At 44.9% G+C, this 27,613-nt stretch overlaps 2 protein-coding genes across 3 annotated transcripts in view; both read right to left on the bottom strand.

Moving 5' to 3' along the window:
* The window catches only part of LOC115147910 (mitotic spindle assembly checkpoint protein MAD1), a 42,377-nt gene extending 20,337 nt beyond the window's left edge, over positions 1 to 22,040 (bottom strand). The window contains exons 1-10 of the mRNA XM_029690165.1: positions 21,932 to 22,040; positions 20,797 to 20,976; positions 20,186 to 20,326; positions 13,765 to 13,944; positions 10,309 to 10,433; positions 10,080 to 10,161; positions 8,881 to 9,011; positions 8,555 to 8,669; positions 8,230 to 8,291; positions 1,999 to 2,085 (exon numbers count right to left, since the gene is read on the bottom strand). Of these exons, the coding sequence (XP_029546025.1) occupies positions 1,999 to 2,085; positions 8,230 to 8,291; positions 8,555 to 8,669; positions 8,881 to 9,011; positions 10,080 to 10,161; positions 10,309 to 10,433; positions 13,765 to 13,944; positions 20,186 to 20,326; positions 20,797 to 20,943 (1,070 nt within the window). The 5' untranslated portion in view covers positions 20,944 to 20,976; positions 21,932 to 22,040. The remainder of the gene's footprint in view (positions 1 to 1,998; positions 2,086 to 8,229; positions 8,292 to 8,554; positions 8,670 to 8,880; positions 9,012 to 10,079; positions 10,162 to 10,308; positions 10,434 to 13,764; positions 13,945 to 20,185; positions 20,327 to 20,796; positions 20,977 to 21,931) is intronic.
* Positions 14,361 to 15,437, bottom strand: LOC115147664 (uncharacterized). Of its 2 annotated transcripts, none has more exons than XM_029689956.1 (2): positions 14,809 to 15,437; positions 14,361 to 14,766 (listed from the first exon to the last, which is right to left on the bottom strand). In XM_029689956.1, exons 1-2 carry the CDS (start codon positions 15,374 to 15,376, stop codon positions 14,408 to 14,410), a joined length of 927 nt encoding a protein of 308 aa, XP_029545816.1. In that variant the 5' UTR covers positions 15,377 to 15,437; the 3' UTR covers positions 14,361 to 14,407. The 2 variants fall into 2 exon arrangements, with proteins under 2 accessions (XP_029545816.1, XP_029545817.1); XM_029689957.1 differs by having other exon boundaries at positions 14,361 to 14,946; positions 14,989 to 15,437.
* Positions 22,041 to 27,613: the final 5,573 nt, after the last annotated feature.

The raw sequence follows: 27,613 nt of genomic DNA, 5'->3' as shown, positions 1-27,613 counted from the left end.
ATGTTATAATTAAGTCCATGATTTGATAGAGCAGTCTGACTGAGCGGTGGTAGGCAGCAGCAGGCTCGTAAGCATTCATTCAAAACAGCACTTTAGTGCGTTTTGCCAGCAGCCCTTCGCAATGCATTGCGCTGTTTATGACTTCAAGCCTATCAACTCCCAAGATTAGGCTGGTGTAACCGATGTGAAATGGCTAGCTAGTTAGCAGGGTGCGCGCTAATAGCGTTTCAAACGTCACTCGCTCTGAGACTTGGAGTAGTTGTTCCCCTTGCTCTGCATGGGTAACGCTGATTCGAGGTTGGCTGTTGTCGATGTGTTCCTGGTTTGAGCCCAGGTAGGAGCGAGGAGAGGGACAGAAGCTATACTGTTACACTGGCAATACTAAAGTGCCTATAAGAACATCCAATAGTCAAAGGTATATGAAATAGAAATCGTATAGAGAGAAATAGTCCTATAATTCCTATAATTACTACAACCTAAAACTTCTTACCTGGGAATATTGAAGACTCATGTTAAAAGGAACCACCAGCTTTCATATGTTCTGAGCAAGGAACTTAAACGTTAGCTTTCTTACATGGCACATATTGCACTTCTACTTTCTTCTCCAACACTTTGTTTTTGCATTATTTAAACCAAATTGAACGTTTCATTATTTATTTGAGGCTAAATCGATTTTATTTAAGTTTTTTATAAAGTTAAAAAAAGTGTTCATTCAGTATTGTTGTAATTGTCATTATTACAAATAATAAAAAAATATATAATAATAAAAATGTTTTATTTTTAAATCGGCCGAATAATCGGCATCGGCTTTTGTTGGTGCTCCAATAAATCGGTATCGGCGTTGAAAAATCATAATCGGCCGACCTCTAATCTGATACCTATAGTTCTATAGCACGCTAACTAAACAGAGCACATGATACCTATAGTTCTATAGCATGCTAACTATCCAGAGCACCTGATACCTATAGTTCTATAGCACGCTAACTAGCCAGAGCACATGATACCTATAGTTCTATAGTATGCTAACTAAACAGAGCACCTGATACCTATAGTTCTATGGCACGCTAACTATCCAGAGCACATGATACCTATAGTTCTATAGCACGCTAACTAGCCAGAGCACATGATACCTATAGTTCTATAGTATGCTAACTAAACAGAGCACCTGATACCTATAGTTCTATGGCACGCTAACTATCCAGAGCACATGATACCTATAGTTCTATAGCACGCTAACTAAACAGAGCATATGATACCTATAGTTCTATAGCATGCTAACTAAACAGAGCACCTGATACCTATAGTTCTATAGCACGCTAACTAGCCAGAGCACATGATACCTATAGTTCTATAGTATGCTAACTAAACAGAGCACCTGATACCTATAGTTCTATGGCACGCTAACTATCCAGAGCACATGATACCTATAGTTCTATAGCACGCTAACTAAACAGAGCATATGATACCTATAGTTCTATAGCATGCTAACTAAACAGAGCACCTGATACCTATAGTTCTATAGCACGCTAACTAGCCAGAGCACATGATACCTATAGTTCTATAGCACGCTAACTAAACAGAGCATATGATACCTATAGTTCTATAGCATGCTAACTAAACAGAACACCTGATACCTATAGTTCTATAGCACGCTAACTAAACAGAGCATATGATACCTATAGTTCTATGGCACACTAACTAGCCAGAGCACCTGATACCTATAGTTCTATAGCACGCTAACTAAACAGAGCATATGGTACCTATAGTTCTATGGCATGCTAACTACACTGAACAAAAATATAACATGTAAAGTGATGGTCCCACGTCTCATGAGCTGAAATAAATGATCCCAGAAATGATCCTTATTTCTCTCATTTTCTATTCAAATATTACATCCCTGTTAGTGAGCATTTGTCCTTTGCCAAGATAATCAATCCATCCACCTGACAGGTGTGGCATATGAAGAAGCTGATTAAACATCATTGATGTGTGTGTTACCTGCTGGTGAGAGTGTAGTTGTGTTGTTTGACAGTGATCTCTCGCTGTTGGATCTGAATCACCTCTCTGGACAGATCCTCTGGTGTCCTGTAGGGGACACAACACAGGGTTAACACACTGCATGTTTATCCAGAGAGCTCAGAGAGACAGACCTCATGTATTAGACATTCTGATAAACCACATGTCAACCTCCTACCCTGCTGAGACAGAGAGCAGGGGTGGAGCAGAGAGGGAAGAGAGAGCAGGGGTGGAGCAGAGAGGGAAGAGAGAGCAGGGGTCGAGGAGAGAGGACAGAGAGAGCAGGGGTGGAGCAGAGAGGGAAGAGAGAGCAGGGGTGGAGCAGAGAGGGAAGAGAGAGCAGGGGTGGAGCAGAGAGGGAAGAGAGAGCAGGGGTGGAGCAGAGAGGAAGAGAGAGCAGGGGTGGAGCAGAGAGGGAAGAGAGAGCAGGGGTGGAGCAGAGAGGGAAGAGAGAGCAGGGGTGGAGCAGAGAGGGAAGAGAGAGCAGGGGTGGAGCAGAGAGGGAAGAGAGAGCAGGGGTGGAGCAGAGAGGGAAGAGAGAGCAGGGGTGGAGCAGAGAGGGAAGAGAGAGCAGGGGTGGAGCAGAGAGGGAAGAGAGAGCAGGGGTGGAGCAGAGAGGGAAGAGAGCAGGGGTGGAGCAGAGAGGGAAGAGAGCAGGGGTGGAGCAGAGAGGGAAGAGAGCAGGGGTGGAGCAGAGAGGGAAGAGAGCAGGGGTGGAGCAGAGAGGGAAGAGAGAGCAGGGGTGGAGCAGAGAGGGAAGAGAGAGCAGGGGTGGAGCAGAGGGAAGAGAGCAGGGGTGGAGCAGAGAGGGAAGAGAGAGCAGGGGTGGAGCAGAGAGGGAAGAGAGAGCAGGGGTGGAGCAGAGAGGGAAGAGAGAGCAGGGGTGGAGCAGAGAGGGAAGAGAGAGCAGGGGTGGAGCAGAGAGGGAAGAGAGAGCAGGGGTGGAGCAGAGAGGGAAGAGAGAGCAGGGGTGGAGCAGAGAGGGAAGAGAGAGCAGGGGTGGAGCAGAGAGGGAAGAGAGAGCAGGGGTGGAGCAGAGAGGGAAGAGAGAGCAGGGGTGGAGCAGAGAGGGAAGAGAGAGCAGGGGTGGAGCAGAGAGGGAAGAGAGAGCAGGGGTGGAGCAGAGAGGGAAGAGAGCAGGGGTGGAGCAGAGAGGGAAGAGAGCAGGGGTGGAGCAGAGAGGGAAGAGAGCAGGGGTGGAGCAGAGAGGGAAGAGAGCAGGGGTGGAGGAGAGAGGGAAGAGAGCAGGGGTGGAGCAGAGAGGGAAGAGAGCAGGGGTGGAGGAGAGAGGAGGACAGTGGGAAGAGAGAGCAGGGGTGGAGCAGAGAGGGAAGAGAGCAGGGGTGGAGCAGAGAGGGAAGAGAGAGCAGGGGTGGAGCAGAGAGGGAAGAGAGAGCAGGGGTGGAGCAGAGAGGGAAGAGAGCAGGGGTGGAGGAGAGAGGGAAGAGAGCAGTGGTGGAGCAGAGAGGGAAGAGAGCAGGGGTGGAGCAGAGAGGGAAGAGAGAGCAGGGGTGGAGCAGAGAGGGAAGAGAGAGCAGGGGTGGAGCAGAGAGGGAAGAAAGCAGGGGTGGAGGAGAGAGGAGGACAGTGGGAAGAGAGAGCAGGGGTGGAGCAGAGAGGGAAGAGAGAGCAGGGGTGGAGCAGAGAGGGAAGAGAGCAGGGGTGGAGGAGAGAGGAGGACAGTGGGAAGAGAGAGCAGGGGTGGAGCAGAGAGGGAAGAGAGCAATAGAGAGAAGATGAGGACTAATTAGTGTGAGGGAACAGACAGATGGGTAGGTTCTAAAGAGATCACACAGCTTCTCAAAGTGCTTGTCTCCAGTCCTAAAGCTTAACTGATGGACCTAGACGCTACAGTAGCTCAATTAACCAACACTGTCGGTATCCCAAGTAGCACCCTTTTCCCTATATAGTGCAGTACTTTTGACCAGGGCCCAGGGCCCATAGGGAATCGGGTGCCATTTGGGAAGCATGCTGAATCTAAACTCTCTGGAAGCTTCTATTCTTTCAAGTCCTTAAAGACTAACTATTAAATGAGTTCCACCAGCTTCCCTTCTCCTCATATTACAGTCTAGAGCAGTGGTTACTAACCTTATACACCGTGACAGTTTATTAACGTACACTGAACAGAAATATATATAAACGCAACATGTAAAGTGTTGCTCCCATGATTCAGGAGCTGAACTAAAAGATCACAGGAAATGTTCCATACGCACAAAACAAAAAAAAAGCTTATTTCTCTCAAATTGTATTATAATCCATCCACCTGACAGGTGTGGCATATCAAGAAGCTGATTAAACCGCATGATCATTACACAGATGCACCTTGTGCTGGGGACAAGAAACGGCCACAAAAATGTGCAGTCGTATCAAACACACTGCCACAGACGTCTCAAGCTGAGGGAGCGTGCAATTAGCATGTTGACTACAAGAATGTCCACTATAGCTGTTGCCAGATAATTGAATGTTCATTTCTCTACCATAAACCGCCTCCAACATCATTTTAGAGAATTTGGCAGAACATCCAACCTGCCTCAACCGCAGACCGTATGTATGACGCTGTGTGGGCGAGCGGTTTGCTGATGTCAACGTTGTGAACAGAGTGCCCCATGCTGGCGGTATGGTATAGGCAGGCATAAGCTACGGACAATGAAAACAATTGCAATTTGAATGCACGAAAATACCCTATCGAGATCGTGATGCCTATTGTGAGGCATCTGTGACCAACAGGTGCACATCTGTATTCCCAGTCGTGTGAAATCCATAGATTACGGCCTAATGAATTTGTTTTAATTGACTGATTTCCTCATATGAATTGTAACTCAAAATCAATAAAATGTATTGCATGTTGTGTTTATATTCAGTATATTTACTGGTAATGACCTCCATCTCATCCGATCCAAACTGCAAAAAAACGATTTTCTGTGACAAACCTTAAATAAGGTTTATTAACCTAATTCATGATGGTTAATTTGTGTGTACCCCTTTAAGAGCATCCCGCAAATCTGGGCTAGAAAAACCCTGAATATATCTCAGAAAAACGGTGGACACGAAGCCCGTTTGTTTTCTACATGTACATGTTAGTCATTTAGCAGACGCTCTTATCCAGAGCGACTTACAGTAGTGAATGCATACATTTCATTTTTTTGTTCTGTGCTGGCCCCCCGTGGGAATCGAACCCACAACCCTGGTGTTGCAAACACCATGTGTTGCAAACACCATGCTCTACCAACTGAGCTACAGGGAAGGCTGTAGCAGAGGCTGTAGCAGAGGCTGTGGTTGTGGCTGTAGCTACGCCCAGAGACATACAGTATGTTAAGAAATAACTGACTCTGGCTAAGCTGGATCTCCTGTGCTAATGGTTCACAGACCAAGTAAAACAATACAAATGACTTTGCTTGTGATGCACCCACTCCTCAAATGATACTAAATGTAACAGCTTGAGAACACTGGACGTGAATCAACCAGACAGATGGAACCATGTGACATTCAGTGTATTATCTGACTGCCACTGCCCAAGTCAACATCCCATAGGTCACATTAAGGAGATCATGTTTTTTAAATGTATCAAGATTAGGAACTGTTTTGTGGCCCACCCGAGAGCTGCTCAAGGCCCACCCGAGAGCTGCTCAAGGCCCACCGGTTGGGAATCACTGGTCTACAGCATCTTCCAAAATTTGAAAACAGAAAAGAGAGAGACAGAGTGACAACCACAGAGAGAAAGCGAGAAGATGGACAACTAGTGACAGAAAAATGTAAATCTAGCTTGGATAAATGTCACTTGTGCCATTCTAACAGTATCCATCTGAATATTCTACTACCTTGGAGATATATATATATATATATATATATATATATATTTGACACACATATGTATGCATGTATACACAGTACCAGTCAAAAGATTGGACACACTCATTCCAGGGTTTTTCTTAATTTTTACTATTTTCCACATTGTAGAATAATAGTGAAGACAACACTATAACACATGGAATCATGTAGTAACCAAAAAAAAGTGTTAAAATATATTTTATATTTGAGTCTTCAAAGTAGCTACCCTTTTCCGTGATGACAACTTTGCACACTCTTGGCATTCTCTCAAACAGTGCACTACAATTAACCGGTGTGCCTTGTTAAAAGTTCATTTGTGGAATTTCTTTCCTTCTTAATGCGTTTGAGCCAATCATGAGGACCGCCACAGGAAAGGAAGACCCAGAGTTACCTCTGCTGCAGAGGATAAGTTCATTAGAGTTACCAGACTCAGAAATTGCAGCCCAAATAAATGCTTCACAGAGTTCAAGTAACAGACATCTCAACATCAACTGTTCAGAGGAGACTGTGTGAATCAGACCTTCATGGTCGAATTGCTGCAAAGAAACCACTACTAAAGGACACCAATAATAAGAAGAGACTTGCTTGGGCCAAGAAACACGAGCAGTGGACATTAGACCAATGAAAAGCTGTATTTTTGGTCTGATGAGTCCAAATTTGCAATTTTCGTTTCCAACCGCCGTGTCTTTGTGAGACGCAGTGTAGGTCAAGGGATGATCTCCGCATGTGTGGTTCCCACCGTGAAGCATGGAGGAGGTGGTGTGATGGTGCTTTGCTGGTGACAGTGACATCATTTATTTATAATTCAAGACACACTTAACCAGCATGGCTACCACAGCATTCTGCAGTGATACACCATCCCATCTGGTTTGAGCTTAGTGGGACTATCATTTGTTTTTCAACAGGACAATCACCCCAAACATACCTCCAGGCTGTGTAAGGGCTATTTGACCAAGGAGAGTGATGGAGTGCTGCATCAGATGACCTGGCCTCCACAATCACTCGACCTCAACCCAATTGAGATGGTTAGAAATGAGTTGTACAGTAGTGTGAAGGAAAAGCACCCAGCAAGCGCTCAGCATATGTGGGAACTCCTTCAAGACTGTTGAAAAAGCATTACTCATGAAGCTGGTTGAGAGAATGCCAAGAGTGTGCAAAGCTGTCATCAAGGCAAAGGGTGGCTACTTTGAAGAACCTAAAATATAAAATATATTTTGACACTGTTTTGGTTACTACATGATTCCATATGTGTGATTTCATAGTTTTGATGTCTTCACTATTATACAATGTAGAAAATAGTAATGAGTAGGTGTGTCCAAACTTTTGACTGTTATTGTATATATACATACATTTACAAAAGTATGTGGACACCACTTCAAATTAGTGGATTTGGCTATTTCAGCCATACCCGTTGCTGACAGGTGTATAAAACCGAGCACACAGCCATGCAATCTCCATAGACACACATCGGCAGCAGAATGGCCTTACTGAAGAGCTCAGTGACTTTCAACATGGCACCGTCATAGGATGCCACCATTCCAACAAGTCAGTTTGTCATATTTTTTCCCTGCTAGAGTTGCCCCGGGCAACCGTAAGTGCTGTTATTGTGAAGAGTAAACGTCTAATAGCAACAGCCGCTCAGCTGCGAAGTGGTAGGCCACACAAGCTCACAGAACGGGACCAACGAGTGCTGAAACACGTGAAACAAGCAGCCGCACACAAGCCTAAGAACATCAAGCGCAATGTCAAGGTGAGTGATGCCATTTGAGAGTATCGTGTGGGAGAGAGAACGAGAAAACGTGCACCATTTAACATTCAATTTACACAGTTTATTAGGTACAGCCATGTTTCTGAGACACTGGATCTGGAGCACCTGGCAGTGACGACCATACCACGCTCAGTCTCTCAGGTCACTCGTTTTCCCATCCTAACGTTCAATCAAACAGTAACTGAATGCCTCGATGCCTGCCTGCCTGCTTTCTATAGCGAGCCACGTGACTCACTCTCTGTAGGAGCCATCTATTTTGGTTAACAAGGTGATGTACCTAATAATCTGGCCACTCAGTGTACATCAAACACTGGGGTAGTCATGAGAGAAAAATATAGTGTGTGTGTGTGTGTGTGTGTGTGTGTTAGATGCAGCGCAGTGTTTGTAATGTGTCTGATGTGCGTCGCTGCTCATATGGAAACATGCAATCATTCTGTCATTACGGGCTTTCAGCCCAGAACACACACACACACACACACACAACAGGCATAAAGCAAACAAATCATAAAACGTCACTCTCTCTTCACAGAGAGAATGAGGCACCAGTATTTTTCATGACTCAAGAGCTCTGCCCAGTGGTGAAATATTATACTACAGACAGAGACATTCCAGCTGACCGTATGTTGAGTCCAGTAGACTGTCCCAGGTTCTCCCAGGCCTGCAGTTTCTGAGACAGTTTCTGAAGGAGGAGAGGAAGGAACAAGATTACACACCAGGGTGTAGGGATTCAAGGCTCCACATTTACAAATTAAACTATTATGCAGATTGTTTCCAACCCTGAGATTTGTTTATTTTTCGCTAATTAAAAAAGAAAAAAGTTACGTTTCCCTTTCAGCTGTTTTAGAACAACCATTAATTAGAACAGACAGCAAATGTTTTTCCTCCAGCCCTGTTTCACATTTAAAACACCAACAGGTCATTCCACACTAACAGGTCACACACCTCCTTCTCCAGCTCCACGTTCACCATCTCCTCTTTCATCTTCTCCATCCGTTCTACCTTACGTCTCAATCCCTCCGCTTCCTCCTTCAGCAGGATCACGTTCTCCCTCGTCTCCCTGGGATACAGAATGAGGGGAGACAGTGAGAGATAAGAGAGAGAGAAAGAGAGAGGGAGAGAGGTTTAAGAGACATTAATGATAGTTGTCTTCTTTTAAACCTACAAATAACATCTCTTAGCTGTCCTGCTCCATGTGTTCTAGTAGTGTTACCTGAGGTAAACATTCTCCTCTCTTAGCTGTCCTGCTCCATGTGTTCTAGTAGTGTTACCTGAGGTAAACGTTCTCTTCTCGTAGCTGTCGGAGCTCCTTGTCCATATCCGGGACCCTAGCAACCTCTGACCTCATGTTCTTCACTATGACAACATCCTGTTCCTGCAGAGCCAACTTCCTCTCCAACTCCTGGGGGGGGGGGGGGGGGGGGGGGGGGGAGAGAGAGACACACACACCTTTGAGTTGTATTCTCTGCTCATGAAAGAGACTTAATGACCATCTGAAAGGTGAACATCATGTGGAGTTTGAGTTTGTGTTAAACTGAAGAGTTAATAGCATCTCTTCATTTGATTGCAGGTCATTTAAACCCAGTAAAAATAAATGGTGATTACATTGAGAGTTTATAAAGCCTACAGGGGACAGAGGCCTCTCACTGGCTGTTTTTAAAAAACTACCACTTTACTTCCCAAATGGCACTTTGGAGAGAACACACATGGATGCCAAAATAAGCAGAAGCAAAAAAATGAACAGAGCAAATGCAGGTACAACAGCTCAAAACCTCTACAGGCAAATAAAGAACCACAGAATAGACAGATTGATACTTCAGTCCTAATCCTAGCTCCCCAACTCTAGTCCCTATCTCAACCCCAGTCCTAATCCTAACCTAGCTCCCCAACTCTAGTCCCTATCTCAACCCCAGTCCTAATCCTAATCTAGCTCCCCAACTCTAGTCCCTATCTCAACCCCAGTCCTAATCCTAGCTCCCCAACTCTAGTCCCTATCTCAACCCCAGTCCTAATCCTAACCTTGCTCCCCAACTCTAGTCCCTATCTCAACCCCAGTCCTAATCCTAACCTAGCTCCCCAACTCTAGTCCCTATCTCAACCCCAGTCCTAATCCTAACCCAGCTCCAACTCTAGTCCCTATCTCAACCCCAGTCCTAATCCTAACCTAGCTCCCCAACTCTAGTCCCTATCTCAACCCCAGTCCTAATCCTAACCTTGCTCCCCAACTCTAGTCCCAATATCAACCCCAGTCCTAATCCTAATCTAGCTCCCCAACTCTCGTCCCAATCTCAACCCCAGTCCTAATTTGAATTCAGGTACAATCAGTCTCAATCTTCATACATCAGTCAACCCTAGTCCTAACCTCCTAGTTTTCTAAACCTAGTCCCAATCTGAACTGTATTAATACCAATCTTAATCTAGACATCATTCATTTTAGTCCTACTTTGAACAACAATAATCTTAGCCTCACCTTAATCTTGAGTTCGTGGTCGGAGCAGGTGGACGATGCTGACTGGAGGGCCTGGCACCGCTGAGAAACTTCCTGGTACTTCCTGTAAAGAGGACCAGTCAGGGGGGAGGAAATCCAGGCAGGACCAATCAGAGGGAATGAAATCCAGGCAGGACCAATCAGAGGGAAGGGAAACGAGGAAATACTAATCAGAAGAAAGGAAATCCAGGAAGGAAGGAGTGTGTGTTACCTGTGTTGTAGCTCCACTTGTTCCTGTAGTCCCTGGTTCTCCAGTGTCTGCTTAGAGATGGTGTTGTCCCGAGTCTGAATCTGCTGCTTCAGGTCACGGATCTCATCCTTTAAACCACTCACCATCTACAGGGACAAATAACACATACTGTAGCCATCAGCTGTGTGGCACTACTGCTGCCTGCTGCGGGGATGCGGGCTGGGATTAAAAAAAAAAATAATAATAATAATTAAATATATATATATATATATATATATATATGACAAATAATGAGTTACTCCACAAAAAAGTAGCAATTTGACGATGTGAGTGGAGACTAGATGTCGACCGGTTAATTAGAGCCGATTTCAAGTTTTCATAACAATCGGTAAATCAGGAATTTTTGGACGCCAATTATGGCCCATTACTTGGCATTCCACGAGACAACTGCGTGGCAGGCTGACCACCTGCTACGCGAGTGCAGCAAGGAGCCAAGGTAAGTTGCTAGCTAGCATTAAACTTATCTTATAAAAAAAACAATCAATCTTAACATAATCACTAGTTAACTACACATGGTTGATGATATTACTAGGTTAACTAGCTTGTTCTGCTTTGCATATAATCAATGTGGTGCCTGTTAATTTATCATCGAATCACAGCCAACCTCGGCAAACGAGGGATGATTTAACAAAAGCACCATCGTTGCACGAATGCACCTAACCATAAACATCAATGCCTTTCTTAAAATCAATACACAGAAGTATATATTTTTTAAACCTGCATATTTAGTTAAAAAAAATTCATGTTAGCAGGCAATATTAACTAGGGAAATTGTGTCACTTCTCTTGCGTTCATTGCACGCAGAGTCAGACTATATGCAACAGTTTGGGCTTCATGGCTCGTTGCGAACTAATTTGCCAGAATTTGACATAACATTGAAGGTTGTACAATGTAACAGCAATATTTACACTTAGGGATGCCACCCATTCGATAAAATACAGAATGGTTCCGTATTTCACTGAAATAAACGTTTTATTTTCGAAATGATAGTTTCCGGATTTGACCAAAGGCTTATATTTCTGTGTTTATTATATTATAATTAAGTCTATGATTTGATAGAGCAGTCTGACTGAGCGGTGGCAGGCAGCAGCAGGCTCGTAAGCATTCATTCAAACTTTACTGCGTTTGCCAGCAGCTCTTAGCAATGCTTGAAGCACAGCGCTGTTTATGACTTCAAACCTATCAACTCCTGAGATTAGGCTGGCGATACTAAAGTGCCTATTAGAACATCCAATAGTCAAAGGTATATGAAATACAAATGGTATAGAGAGAAATAGTCGACGCATCATAATTCCTATAATAACTACAACCTAAAACTTCTTACCTGGGAATATTGAAGACTCATGTTAAAAAGGAACCACCAGCTTTCATATGTCTCATGTTCTGAGCAAGGAACTTAAACGTTAGCTTTCTTACATGGCACATATTGCACTTTTACTTTCTTCTCCAACACTTTGTTTTTGCATTATTTAAACCAAATTGAACATGTTTCATTATTTATTTGAGACTAAATAGATTTTATTTATGTATTATATTAAGTTAAAATAAAAGTATTCATTGTTCATTCAGTATTGTTGTAATTGTCATATTACACATATATTTATAAAAATATATTAAAAAAAAGATTATAAAAAAAATAAATAGGCCGATTAATTGGTATCGGCTTTTTTTGGTCCTCCAATAATCGGTATCGGCGTTGAAAAATCATAATCGGTCAACCTCTAGTGGAGACGTCAAGTTGTGGAGTGATTTTACGGTATAATCTGAACTCTGTTACAGGTGTACCTGGTTATAGGTGAGGAGTGATTTTACGGTATAATCTGAGCTCTGTTACAGGTGTACCTGGTTAGAGGAGTGATTTTACGGTATAATCTGAGCTCTGTTACAGGTGTACCTGGTTAGAGGAGTGATTTTACGGTATAATCTGAGCTCTGTTACAGGTGTACCTGGTTATAGGTGAGGAGTGATCTCACGGTATAATCTGAGCTCTGTTACAGGTGTACCTGGTTAGAGGAGTGATCTCACGGTATAATCTGAGCTCTGTTACAGGTGTACCTGGTTAGAGGAGTGATCTCACGGTATAATCTGAGCTCTGTTACAGGTGTACCTGGTTAGAGGAGTGATTTTACGGTATAATCTGAGCTCTGTTACAGGTGTACCTGGTTAGAGGAGTGATTTTACGGTATAATCTGAGCTCTGTTACAGGTGTACCTGGTTAGAGGAGTGATTTTACGGTATAATCTGAGCTCTGTTACAGGTGTACCTGGTTAGAGGAGTGATTTTACGGTATAATCTGAGCTCTGTTACAGGTGTACCTGGTTAGAGGAGTGATTTTACGGTATAATCTGAGCTCTGTTACAGGTGTACCTGGTTAGAGGAGTGATCTCACGGTATAATCTGAGCTCTGTTACAGGTGTACCTGGTTATAGGTGAGGAGTGATCTCACGGTATAATCTGAGCTCTGTTACAGGTGTACCTGGTTAGAGGAGTGATCTCACGGTATAATCTGAGCTCTGTTACAGGTGTACCTGGTTAGAGGAGTGATTTTACGGTATAATCTGAGCTCTGTTACAGGTGTACCTGGTTAGAGGAGTGATTTTACGGTATAATCTGAGCTCTGTTACAGGTGTACCTGGTTAGAGGAGTGATTTTACGGTATAATCTGAGCTCTGTTACAGGTGTACCTGGTTAGAGGAGTGATTTTACGGTATAATCTGAGCTCTGTTACAGGTGTACCTGGTTAGAGGAGTGATTTTACGGTATAATCTGAGCTCTGTTACAGGTGTACCTGGTTAGAGGAGTGATTTTACGGTATAATCTGAGCTCTGTTACAGGTGTACCTGGTTAGAGGAGTGATTTTACGGTATAATCTGAGCTCTGTTACAGGTGTACCTGGTTAGAGGAGTGATTTTACGGTATAATCTGAACTCTGTTACAGGTGTACCTGGTTAGAGGAGTGATTTTACGGTATAATCTGAACTCTGTTACAGGTGTACCTGGTTAGAGGAGTGATTTTATGGTATAATCTGAGCTCTGTTACAGGTGTACCTGGTTAGAGGAGTGATTTTACGGTATAATCTGAGCTCTGTTACAGGTGTACCTGGTTAGAGGAGTGATTTTACGGTATAATCTGAGCTCTGTTACAGGTGTACCTGGTTAGAGGAGTGATTTTACGGTATAATCTGAACTCTGTTACAGGTGTACCTGGTTATAGGTGAGGAGTGATCTCACGGTATAATCTGAGCTCTGTTACAGGTGTACCTGGTTAGAGGAGTGATTTTACGGTATAATCTGAGCTCTGTTACAGGTGTACCTGGTTAGAGGAGTGATTTTACGGTATAATCTGAGCTCTGTTACAGGTGTACCTGGTTAGAGGAGTGATTTTATGGTATAATCTGAGCTCTGTTACAGGTGTACCTGGTTAGAGGTGTTGAGCCATCCGTCCCTCTCCTCCACCCTTCTGTTGAGAGACTCCATGGTCCGACGGAGAGCACGGTTTGCCTCTGCCTTTTCCGATAGGCTCTGGCTAGACTCCGCCTCCCTCTCTTCCAGGCGTCTGATTCGTCCCAGCAGGTCCTGGTTACGGTCCACCTCACGCTGGAACAATTAGAACGTGGGCCATAGAAGTCAGAACATGGAATTTAGAACACAGAATAGACCAGGAAACAAAGAACATCAAACAAACTGGTGTATGAATTCCCTGCCTCTCAGCACACCTCATCCTCACAGCCCTTTCTCAGATACTCCGTTACTGACTAACACCTGCAGTAGGCTCACCCACTGGAGTCATCAACTGGCCCTAGCCAAACCCATTGGTTGCCACGGGGTCATGGTTGCCAGGGGCCTGTGCAAGATCAGCCAATCACAAGCAGTCATACTGGGTCCCAGATCCCCAGTTCCTGCCTCGCCCTCAGTCACAGAGAACGCAGCAAGCTCCTCTCCATCTTTCACAACACCACCAGGACTCCCTCATATCTCTGGACTGGTGGGATGGTGTGCAGGCACAACGTGAGCTGTGTTCTTAGTCATTCGTTGTTATTGTTGCATTATCTATGCTGCCTCAGTGTAGCTTGTAACCTTTAAACACGTTCAGAGATGGTCCTTTATTACAGCTCTCCTGATATCCCATGTTCAGAGATGGTCCTTTATCACAGCTCTCCTGATATCCCACGTTCAGAGATGGTCCTTTATACAGTCCTTTATCACAGCTCTCCTGATATCCCATGTTCAGAGATGGTCCTTTATCACAGCTCTCCTGATATCCCACGTTCAGAGATGGTCCTTTATACAGTCCTTTATCACAGCTCTCCTGATATCCCATGTTCAGAGATGGTCCTTTATCACAGCTCTCCTGATATCCCATGTTCAGAGATGGTCCTTTATCACAGCTCTCCTGATATCCCACGTTCAGAGATGGTCCTTTATTACAGCTCTCCTGATATCCCACGTTCAGAGATGGTCCTTTATACAGTCCTTTATCACAGCTCTCCTGATATCCCATGTTCAGAGATGGTCCTTTATCACAGCTCTCCTGATATCCCATGTTCAGAGATGGTCCTTTATCACAGCTCTCCTGATATCCCACGTTCAGAGATGGTCCTTTATTACAGCTCTCCTGATATCCCACGTTCAGAGATGGTCCTTTATACAGTCCTTTATCACAGCTCTCCTGATATCCCATGTTCAGAGATGGTCCTTTATCACAGCTCTCCTGATATCCCATGTTCAGAGATGGTCCTTTATCACAGCTCTCCTGATATCCCATGTTCAGAGATGGTCCTTTATCACAGCTCTCCTGATATCCCACGTTCAGAGATGGTCCTTTATTACAGCTCTCCTGATATCCCACGTTCAGAGATGGTCCTTTATACAGTCCTTTATCACAGCTCTCCTGATATCCCACGTTCAGAGATGGTCCTTTATCACAGCTCTCCTGATATCCCACGTTCAGAGATGGTCCTTTATCACAGCTCTCCTGATATCCCATGTTCAGAGATGGTCCTTTATCACAGCTCTCCTGATATCCCATGTTCAGAGATGGTCCTTTATCACAGCTCTCCTGATATCCCACGTTCAGAGATGGTCCTTTATCACAGCTCTCCTGATATCCCATGTTCAGTATATTCATGACCTTTCATCTGTCTTCTACAGAACCACTACATCCCCGTGGTCCACTACCTTCTACAGAACCACTACATCCCCGTGGTCCACTACCATCTACAGAACCACTACATCCCCGTGGTCCACTACCTTCTACAGAACCACTACATCCCCGTGGTCCACTACCTTCTACAGAACCACTACATCCCCGTGGTCCACTACCTTCTACAGAACCACTACATCCCCGTGGTCCACTACCTTCTACAGAACCACTACATCCCCGTGGTCCACTACCTTCTACAGAACCACTACATCCCCGTGGTCCACTACCTTCTACAGAACCACTACATCCCCGTGGTCCACTACCTTCTACAGAACCACTACATCCCCGTGGTCCACTACCTTCTACAGAACCACTACATCCCCCGTGGTCCACTACCTTCTACAGAACCACTACATCCCCGTGGTCCACTACCTTCTACAGAACCACTACATCCCCGTGGTCCACTACCTTCTACAGAACCACTACATCCCCGTGGTCCACTACCTTCTACAGAACCACTACATCCCCGTGGTCCACTACCTTCTACAGAACCACTACATCCCCGTGGTCCACTACCTTCTACAGAACCACTACATCCCCGTGTTCCACTACTTCTACAGAACCACTACATCCCCGTGGTCCACTACCTTCTACAGAACCACTACATCCCCGTGGTCCTCTACCTTCTACAGAACCACTACATCCCCGTGGTCCACTACCTTCTACAGAACCACTACATCCCGTGGTCCACTACCTTCTACAGAACCACTACATCCCCGTGGTCCACTACCTTCTACAGAACCACTACATCCCCGTGGTCCACTACCTTTACAGAACCACTACATCCCCGTGGTCCACTACCTTCTACAGAACCACTACATCCCCGTGGTCCACTACCTTCTACAGAACCACTACATCCCCGTGGTCCACTACCTTCTACAGAACCACTACATCCCCGTGGTCCTCTACCTTCTACAGAACCACTACATCCCCGTGGTCCACTACCTTCTACAGAACCACTACATCCCCGTGGTCCGCTACCTTCTACAGAACCACTACATCCCCGTGGTCCACTACCTTCTACAGAACCACTACATCCCCGTGGTCCACTACCTTCTACAGAACCACTACATCCCCGTGTTCCACTACCTTCTACAGAACCACTACATCCCCGTGGTCCACTACCATCTACAGAACCACTACATCCAGGTGTGTGTGTGTGTTACATCCAGGTGTGTGTGTGTGTGTGTGTGTGTGTGTGTGTGTGTGTGTTTTACATCCAGGTCTGTGTGTGTGTGTGTGTTACATCCAGAGGTGTGTGTGTGTGTGTGTGTTACATCCAGGTGTGTGTGTGTGTGTGTTACATCCAGGTGTGTGCGTGTGTGTGTTACATCCAGGTGTGTGCGTGTGTGTGTGTGTTACATCCAGGTGTGTGTGTGTTACTATTCACCCAGGTGTGTGTGTGTGTGTGTGTGTGTGTGTGTGTGTGTGTGTGTGTGTGTGTGTTGTGTGTGTTACATCCAGGTGTGTGTGTGTGTGTGTGTGTGTTACAATCCAGGTGTGTGTGTGTGTGTTACATCCAGGTGTGTGTGTGTGTGTGTGGTTACATCCAGGTGTGTGGTGTGTGTGTGTGTGTTACATCCAGGTGTGTGTGTGTGTGTGTGTGTGTTACATCCAGGTGTGTGTGTGTGTGTGTGTGTTACATCCAGGTGTGTGTGTGTTACATCCAGGTGTGTGTGTGTGTGTGTGTTACATCCAGGTGTGTGTGTGTGTGTGTGTGTGTTACATCCAGGTGTGTGTGTGTGTGTGTGTGTGTTACATATCCAGGTGTGTGTGTGTGTGTGTGTGTGTTACATCCAGGTGTGTGTGTGTGTGTGTGTGTGTTACATCCAGGTGTGTGTGTGTGTGTGTGTGTGTTACATCCAGGTGTGTGTGTGTGTGTGTGTGTGTTACATCCAGGTGTGTGTGTGTGTGTGTGTGTGGTTACATCCAGGTGTGTGTGTGTGTGTGTGTGTGTTACATCCAGGTGTGTGTGTGTGTGTGTGTGTTACATCCAGGGTGTGTGTGTGTGTGTGTGTGTTACATCCAGGTGTGGTGTGTGTGTGTGTGTGTTACATCCAGGTGGTGTGTGTGTGTGTGTGTTACATCCAGGTGTGTGTGTGTGTGTGTGTGTTACATCCAGGTGTGTGTGTGTGTGTGTGTGTGTTACATCCAGGTGTGTGTGTGTGTGTGTGTGTTACATCCAGGTGTGTGTGTGTGTGTGTGTGTGTGTTACATCCAGGTGTGTGTGTGTGTGTGTGTGTGTTACATCCAGGTGTGTGTGTGTGTGTGTGTGTGTGTTACATCCAGGTGTGTGTGTGTGGTGTGTGTGTGTGTTACATCCAGGTGTGTGTGTGTGTGTGTGTGTTACATCCAGGTGTGTGTGTGTGTGTGTGTTACATCCAGGTGTGTGTGTGTGTGTGTGTGTGTTACATCCAGGTGTGTGTGTGTGTGTGTGTGTGTGTTTACCTCCAGGTGTGTGTGTGTGTGTGTGTGTGTTACATCCAGGTGTGTGTGTGTGTGTGTGTGTTACATCCAGGTGTGTGTGTGTGTGTGTGTGTGTTACATCCAGGTGTGTGTGTGTGTGTTACATCCAGGTGGTGTGTGTGTGTGTGTGTACATCCAGGTGTGTGTGTGTGTGTGTGTGTGTTTACATCCAGGTGTGTGTGTGTGTGTGTGTGTGTTACATCCAGGTGTGTGTGTGTGTGTGTGTGTGTTACATCCAGGTGTGTGTGTGTGTGTGTGTGTGTTACATCCAGGTGTGTGTGTGTGTGTGTGTGTGTTACATCCAGGTGTGTGTGTGTGTGTGTGTGTGTTACATCCAGGTGTGTGGTGTGTGTGTGTGTGTTACATCCAGGTGTGTGTGTGTGTGTGTGTGTGTTACATCCAGGTGTGTGTGTGTTGTGTGGTGTGTGTGTTACATCCAGGTGTGTGTGTGTGTGTGTGTGTGTTACATCAGGTGTGTGTGTGTGTGTGTGTGTTACATCCAGGTGTGTGTGTGTGTGTGTGTGTGTTACATCCAGGTGTGTGTGTGTGTGTGTGTGTGTTACATCCAGGTGTGTGTGTGTGTGTGTGTGTGTTACATCCAGGTGTGTGTGTGTGTGTGTGTGTGTTACATCCAGGTGTGTGTGTGTGTGTGTGTGTTGTGTTACATCCAGGTGTGTGTGTGTGTGTGTGTTTACATCCAGGTGTGTGTGTGTGTGTGTGTGTGTTACATCCAGGTGTGTGTGTGGTGTGTGTGTGTGTGTTACATCCAGGTGTGTGTGTGTGTGTGTGTGTGTTACATCCAGGTGTGTGTGTGTGTGTGTGTTACATCCAGGTGTGTGTGTGTGTGTGGTGTGTACATCCAGGTGTGTGTGTGTGGTGTGGTGTGTGTGTTACAGGGTCCAGGTGTGGTGTGTGTGTGTGTGTGTTACATCCAGGTGTGTGTGGTGTGTGTGTGTGTTACATCCAGGTGGTGTGTGTGTGTGTGTGTGTTACATCCAGGTGTGTGTGTGTGTGTGTGTGTGTTACATCCAGGTGTGTGTGTGTGTGTGTGGTGTGTGTGTGTGTTACATCCAGGTGTGTGTGTGTGTGTGTTGTGTGTTACATCCAGTGTGTGTGTGGTGTGTGTGTTACATCCGGTGTGTGTGTGTGTGTGTGGTGGTTACCATTCCAGGGTGTGTGTGTGTGTGTGTGTGTGTTTACATCCAGGTGTGTGGTGTGTGCTGTGTGTGTGTACATCCAGGTGTGTGGTGTGGTGTTACAATCCAGGTGTGTTAAATCCAGGTGTGTGTGTTACATCCAGGTGTGTGTGTGTGTGTGTGTTACATCAGGTGTGTGGTGTGGTGGTTACCATCCAGGTGGGTGTGTGTGTGTGTGTGTGACATCCAGGGTGTGTGTGATCGTGTTTACATCCAGGTGTGGTTGTGTGTGTGTGTGTTACATCCAGGTGTGTGTGTGTGTGTGTTACATCCAGGTGTGTGTGTGTGTGTGTTACATCCAGGTGTGTGTGTGTGTGTGTGTGTTACATCAAATCAAATTTATTTATATAGCCCTTCGTACATCAGCTGAAATCTCAAAGTGCTGTACAGAAACCCAGCCTAAAACCCCAAACAGCAAGCAATGCATGTGAAAGAAGCACAGTGGCTGGGAAAAACTCCCTAGGAAAAACTCCTGAGAAAGGCCAAAAACCTAGGAAGAAACCTAGAGAGGAACCAGGCTATGAGGGGTGGCCAGTCCTCTTCTGGCTGTGCCGGGTGGATATTATAACACACATCCAGGTGTGTGTGTGTGTTACATCCAGGTGTGTGTGTGTGTGTTACATCCAGGTGTGTGTGTGTGTGTGTGTGTGTGTGTTACATCCAGGTGTGTGTGTGTGTGTGTGTGTGTGTTACATCCAGGTGTGTGTGTGTGTGTTACATCCAGGTGTGTGTGTGTGTGTGTTACATCCAGGTGTGTGTGTGTGTGTTACATCCAGGTGTGTGTGTGTGTGTGTGTGTGTGTGTGTGTGTGTGTTACATCCAGGTGTGTGTGTGTTACATCCAGGTGTGTGTGTGTGTGTGTGTTACATCCAGGTGTGTGTGTGTGTGTGTTACATCCAGGTGTGTGTGTGTGTGTGTTACATCCAGGTGTGTGTGTGTGTGTGTGTTACATCCAGGTGTGTGTGTTACGTACCTCAAGGTCCCTAGCGCTCAGCGTAGCGTTCTTCTCCAGTTCGATGCGTGCTCTCTTGTGACTGATCTCCATCTGTCTCTTCTCCTGGTCCATCTGGATCAGCTGGGTCTTAGACTGAACCTTCTCTGCTGCCTCCAGCAACTACACACAGAGACACAGTCACTTTCTGTGGCTTACATACACAGGTTTCAGACTGTACCTTCACAACAATACAATGTGTCTGTCTCAGTCCCACCACCTCTGTCCTCTAAATCCTGTTGGTGTAGGAAGTGGTGCTGCACCAGGGCAGGTGTGTGTCTCTCCTTACATGTCTGTCCTACACCCACCTGTAATCTCTGTAGGTACTGTTGGTGTAGGACGTGGCTCTGTCCTACTCCACCCACCTGTAATCTCTGCAGGTACTGTTGGTGCAGGACGTGGCTCTGTCCTACTCCACCCACCTGTAATCTCCGCAGGTACTGTTGGTGTAGGACGTGGCTCTGTCCTACTCCACCCACCTGTAATCTCCGCAGGTACTGTTGGTGTAGGACGTGGCTCTGTCCTACTCCACCCACCTGTAATCTCTGTAGGTACTGTTGGTGTAGGACGTGGCTCTGTCCTACTCCACCCACCTGTAATCTCTGCAGGTACTGTTTCTGCAGGACGTCGCTCTGCACCGGGGCCGGTTCTCCTTGGTTCCGAGACGTGTCCGGGAGAGAGATGAAACTCTTAAACGACTTAAGAGTGGCGAACACCGTCGTGTCATCCTCAATGTCCATGGTGGTCAACTGTTTACAAGGTTGCTGGAGCTTCTATGAGAGAGACCAACATTTACAGGAGCTACGATTTCCATGGTCAAGTGTTTATTTACAAGCTTGCTGCACTAGAACATAGAGGGTAACTAGCTGGCAACATTTCAGTAGCTTCATATTCCTATGTGACATAGGAGGCTATGTCCATGGTCAAGGAACATTCTGGGGCCTCTCTCCCTGGTGGGCAAGAAGATGCATGTTAGCTAGCTCCAGAGTGGCGCAGCAGTCCAAGGCACTGCATCTCTGTGCTACAGGCGTCACTACAGACCCTGGTTCAATTCCAGGCTGTATCACAACCCGGCCGTGACTGGGAGTCCCATAGGGCAGCGCACAATTGGCCCAGCGTCATCCGGGTTAGGGTTAAGTTAAATAAAGGTTAAAGAAATAAAAATCTACCTATAAACTAGTCCATTCGCATGCACAACTCGTACTGCTGATCCGACGCATGCGCCTGGAGCAAAGCTAGTCTGGGGTTAAATAAAAAGTGTCCGAAAGCCGCGACATGATATTTGAAATGAGCATACAAAGAAAAGCTGGTCAGTACTTTAGCAAAGTCACTAACATTGCACAATTGTTAAGATGAAGGGTCAAGCCGCATGCGACACCGTGGACCAGAGCTACTAACGTGAACTAGTAACCAACTAGCCATGCTAACCTGCAACCAGGGTTGCCTAATAACTATGGATTACTCGGTCATTTTAAATATGGACGATTCACTCGTCGTAGTTGACAATAGTGTTGATGAACATAAATAATGTGATCACAACAACTTCTCTAAGATAGTCAACGTTGGTTACCTAGACGTTTCGAATCCCCTAGTTAGCTAACGTTAGCTAGCAAGCTCAATCGACAAATTGTCGACACATGTTGATCGGATAGACGTCGGCAAATAATCCGACTTTAAATAATATGGACACGTATATAGAATTTATTATACAGCTTGATCAAATCTTACCTTAGAACTTGACTTAGAAAGTTGACTACTTAAGTAGTTATAGATACTAACAACAGCTAACGTTAGCTAGCATAACTTCGAACTCCCTCCTTTCCTAGAACAAGATCTGTGCTGTTATCGCGAGAATACCTGCTGCGTTGTAAAGATAGTCAAGGCTGCGCTTGATGCGCATATTGAGCAATTCACTAAATACTTCCGAGGAAGATCATCTTATATCTTTATACCATTTGGTTTGGAAGTAATGGTGATGTTTATGTAAACGAATCCGTGAAGCGGCTTTAATACCTTTTTTTCAGTTTAGCAGGCTTCCACTGTTTGAAGAAAGAAACGTATTCTATGGTATTCTTATCTTCTTCTTTGGAATTGGGTTGGCGGATGTACTGATGGGCATTCCGGCTCGTTAGGCTCAGCTCACCAAAAAAGAGCCGGCTCTTTTGGCTCCCAAACGGCTCTTTAAAAAATATATATATTTTGTATGTTTTCAAGTCAAACAGTTTGCGATAGTTTGACTATGATTGGTGTTAAAACAATTGTAATTAAATGATTAAATGAAATCATACTCTACCTTAACCACAATGTATTTAAAAATGCATTGGTTTGTTATGAAAAAGAATGCCATTAAACATTTGCATTTAAAGTATAACTTTTTAATGTATATAAACAAAGTGTATATAAATGATATTCCATTCTGTGGAACTTTCTGTCCATTGATGAACATAGGGTGTCCATCAACTCTGTCACATGTCCTGTGGTTACATTTGCTTCTCTCTGGCGGCTGGCTGTGATTCGCTGCAGACCCTTACACAGGAGTATCATTTTTGAGGCTGTCACATAGCTGAAAAGAGAGAACAGTAACTTATTAGTTCAGGTTCATGTTTTGTCTACTGATACTAAATTCTCATCTACTGCTCATATACATATATAATACTGGATTAAATAATGACGTAGTAATAACTGCTTACTGTACCTCTCTCCACTGATCTCCACAGTGACCTGCTCAAAGGGTTCCAGGACTCTGCACACCTCCTCCACCACCTCCCATTCCTCTGGGTCAGAGCATCAACAGGTGCATTGACAATGGCCAGGGTAGAGATGATGGCATCCTTTGACTCAAGAAACCGCTTCAACATATAAAATGTTGAATTCCACCTTGTAGTGCAGTCTTGTTTAGGCCTCAGCTCAGGCATCCCCATCTGGCGTTGTGTAGACTTATGTTTCTCAGCGCCTACTGTGCTCCTGTGGAGGTATTCCACAGCTGCTTTCACTTTGTCCACAGTGGGCTTCATCACCTTCAGAGCATCTCTTACAATCAGGTTGATTGTGTGGGCAAGACATGGATGATGGGTTCATTTTAAAATGTTCATGGCTTTGGTTATGTTAGCTGCATTGTCGCTAACACAACAGACCACTTGTTCTATCTACTTGCCATTCTCTGCAAGTTCTCTGAGGTGTGTCTGTTGCTGAACTCAAAGCAGTCCAGAAGACAGTTAGACATCGAAAAATCTTCAATGAAGTGACATGTAACCAACATGTAAGAAGTGGTTACTTGATGTCCAGCAGTCAGTGGTAAGGCAAACTGCAGTAGCTTTTTGGACTCTTTCCCTCACTGAAGCCTGTGTGCTCTCGTACAGTTGTGGAATAAGTGATTTTGAAAGGGTTTTCCTGCTTGGAATTGTGTACATTGGATTTAGACTATTGCTATAATTTCTAAAACCTCTGTACTCCACGATCGAAAATGGTTGGAAATCGGTGGCAATCATTTTAGCCAGTGCAATATCAATTTGGCCTTGTTTTTCTACAGACATAGACTTTGGCATAAACTGGTCCATAGAAGACTTCGTTGCTGTGGGTAACGGAGTAGGCCTACTTGACTGAGTGGATACATCTCCACGTGTGGAGGTGCAGGCTCCACCACTATCACTAGCAGGCCCGCTAGTTTCTCCAAGCTCCGCTACAGCTAGCTTCACAGTTGGGTGCACAGTTTGCATATGACGGTGTAGGTTGTGCGTAGAACCGGCTTTATATGAGATTTTGTTTTGGCAAATTCTACACTGTGCTCTAACATTGTCTACATTATTAAAATGCATCCAAATGCTACTGTGTTTCTGACTCATTTTCACAGCTTTCCTTCCTCTCTCTACTCGGCTGCTAAGTGTGTGACTGTGAGTTGACTCGGCCCTCCCTCACGCACCTTTGGTTCATTGGTTGACACTGCATGTCTGATTGACAGGAACAACAGGTGAGGCTGTTAGTCTGAGCAGACAGTCAGAACGAATGTATGTGCGCTTGAGCATTTAGGCCTACATTATTTTATTTATTTTTTCGTTCTTTGAATTAGTTAATTCTGTTCATTTAAATCTTTTGATTATTCATATCTTAATTTTCTTATATTTTTATAAATAGATTCGGCTGATACCAAAAAACAACAACAAAAATGTATACTTTTTTTACAAAACTAAATCAAACAACGTTCATGTTAAAAAATAAAAACGATCTGATCCCTACACACAAGTCTCAAGAGGAGCCTGGGAGGGCCTTCTTCTGGCGCCAGCACCCCTTACAAGTCCTTCAGATGTAAAGTCCCCAAAACATTTCTGCCGCAGCCACAATAATATCCAGTTTCTTTGACCCCTTTGAGATTTGAGCCGTACAGTTTATAACTTTGGAAATGAACACCACAAAATCCACCTTTTTAACACACCGGGTATCTTTTGACTCATAGCAAACATTTACTACAGGCTGTGGGTCCATCCCCTACCATATCTTTACTAGCATCACTTATTGTTTTGTTAATTATTTTAATCGCCTCCGCATAGGAGATTCGATTGATCGCTCTAAATGTTTTACACCTCAATCTCCTTCACCCTTACAGGACACTCCAGGAACTCAGGATCGTGATCCCACCACAATTGCAACACCACCGTCCTTCTACACACCGTTCTTCATTATACTCCGCCAGTCTGCACACACTTGAAACATGGCCAAATCCTTTACGGTGCTTCGTCTGCAGTGGTTTGGGAATGAAAGCTCTTACAGTGTATCTGACATAACCAAGCTTCACATGTGTAGGTAGATGCTCTTCATCATAAAACAACAGGACCGACAGACTTTCTTCTGTTTCTCCATTCACCCAGCGGGTCAGACGCCGGACACCAACCATACCAGGAATTCTCTTCATGTATTCAACTTGAACATCCGTCTTCACCCCAGATGACTCCTCTGACAGGTGTTCTACTCCCAAGTTCAAAGCACGATACTTCTGTTATTCTGGATTCTCTTGAAGCCCAATGCAAACTTCCTCTGTTCTTCAGAAACACAACGAATCAAAATAAGACCACTCCTGGTCGCTCTGACAGACTCCACTTTTCCCAGTGCATAATTCACTATTTTCAACACCTCAAACGGGTCTCCTACATCCTCGCTGAACAAACACATCCTGACAAGAAACAATTCATTATCGTTCATACACGTATCCTCCAATTCAAGACAATACATTTTTTGTTGTTGCATTTTTCAACACTGCTATTGTCCATTCAGGACATTAATCTTCACCAACTTTGCTCGATGCGCTGCTTGATTTGACCTCAGACAACAAATCAACTTCTTTAATCAAGCTGTTTTTATCAATAAAAGGGCACTCCGCCATTTTTCAACCTCATTATCTCCAGCACCAAACCATTATCTCCAGCACCAAACCATTATCTCCAGCACCAAACCAGTGTCTACATAGGTGAAAACGGCGTATTTTCTACGTTTTTGTAGAAACAAATTATGTTTAAAAAAAGTTCGACCCGATGACGTCAAAAGTTAAACAGTTATTTTTCAAACACTGTGAGATTCACAGTGATCTGGAGAGCAAAGAAAATACCCTTCCTCCCCAACTAGAAACATGTTGCAGGTTTTGAAAATCACTGTTTTTCTTACTTTTAATCCTACCCTGTGATGTCACAGAGAAGCGTGGCATTTACACACACAGAACCAGTCAAAAGTTTGGACACACCTACTCATTCAAGGGTTTTTCTTTATTTGTACTATTTTCTACATTGCTCGTGTTTCTTGGCCCAATCAAGTCTCTTCTTCTTATTGGTGTCCTTTAGTAGTGGTTTCTTTGCAGCAATTCGACCATGAAGGTCTGATTCACGCAGTCTCCTTTGAACAGTTGATGTTGAGATGTGTCTGCTTTTATTACCATTTTTTATTGAACCTTTATTTAACTAGGAAAGTCAGTTAACAACAAATTCTTATTTACAATGACGGCCTAACCCCGGCCAACGCTGGGCCAACTGAGCACCGCCCTATGGGACTCCCAATCACGGCCGGATGTGATACAGCCTGGATTCAAACCAGGGACTGTAATGATGCCTCTTGCACTAAGATGCAGTGCATCAGACCGCTGCGACACTCGGGAGCCCTAACAATGTTACCTGAACTCTGTGAAGCATTTAATTGGGCTGCAATTTCTGAGTCAGGTAACTCTAATGAACTTATCCTCTGCAGCAGAGGTAACTCTGGGTCTTCCTTTCCTGTGGCGGTCCTCATGAGAGCCAGTTTCATTGTAGCGCTTGATGGTTTTAGCGACTGCACTTGAAATTTTACGTATTGAATAACCTTCATGTCTTAAAGTAATGATGGACTGCCGTTTCTCTTTGCTTATTTGAGCTGTTCTTGACAAAATATGGACTTGGTCTTTTACCAAATAGGGCTATTTCTGTATACCACCCCTACCTTGTCACAACACAACTGATTGGCTCAAACGCATTAAGAAGGAAAGAAATTCGACAAATTAACTTTTAACAAGGCACACCTGTTAATTGAAATGCATTCCAGGTGAAATGCATTCCACCTCATGAAGCTGGATGAGAGAATGCCAAGAGTGTGTAAAGCTGTCATCAAGGCAAAGGGTGGCTACTTTGAAGAATCTCAAATATAAAATATATTTTGATTTGTTTAACACTTTTTTGGTTACTACATGTGTTATTTCATAGTATTGATGTCTTCACTATTATTCTACGATGTAGAAAATAGTAAAAATAAAGAAAAACCCTGTGTCCTTTTCTTTATGTGTAGCTGTGTCCAAACTGTTGACTGAACTGTATGTAGACACTGGTTTGAGAGGCTGGTCATGGCTCACATCAACACCATCATCCCAGACACTTTGGAACCACTCCAATTTGCATAGCACCCCAACAGATCCATAGATGACACAATCTTTATTGCACTCCACACTGCCCTTTCCCACCTGGACAAAAGGAACACCTATGTGAGAATGCTATTCATTGACTACAGCTCAGCGTTCAACACTATAGTCCCCTCCAAGTTCATCACTAAGCTAAGGACCCTGGGACTAAACACCTCCCTCTGCAACTGGATCCTGGACTTCCTGACGGGCCGCCCCCAGGTGGTGAGGGTAGGGAACAACACCTCCCTCTGCAACTGGATCCTGGACTTCCTGACGGGCCGCCCCCAGGTGGTGAGGGTAGGGAACAACACATACTGACCCTCAACACGGGGGCCCATCACTGGTGCAAGCTTAGTCCCTCCTATAGTACCTTCACCCACACAACTGCGTGGCCTCGCACGACTCCAACACCATCTTGTTTCGTGATGACACGACGGTGGAAGGCCTGATCACAGACGACGATGAGACACCTAATAGGTAGGAGGTCAGAGACCTGGCAGTAC

Source organism: Salmo trutta, chromosome 14, assembly GCF_901001165.1.
Source record: "Salmo trutta chromosome 14, fSalTru1.1, whole genome shotgun sequence".
Classification (NCBI taxonomy): Eukaryota; Metazoa; Chordata; class Actinopteri; order Salmoniformes; family Salmonidae; genus Salmo; species Salmo trutta.
This window is presented reverse-complemented; position numbering and strand designations above follow the sequence as displayed.

What these genes read in the sequence shown, in the direction of transcription:
- LOC115147664 (XM_029689956.1), bottom strand. Translation starts at nt 15,376, where the DNA reads ATGGGATATCAGGAGAGCTGTGATAAAGGACCATCTCTGAACATGGGA. An exon ending in TGATAAAGGACTGTATAAAG is followed by an intron (nt 14,767 to 14,808) that starts GACCATCTCTGA and finishes GCTGTAATAAAG; the next exon opens with GACCATCTCTGAACGTGGGA.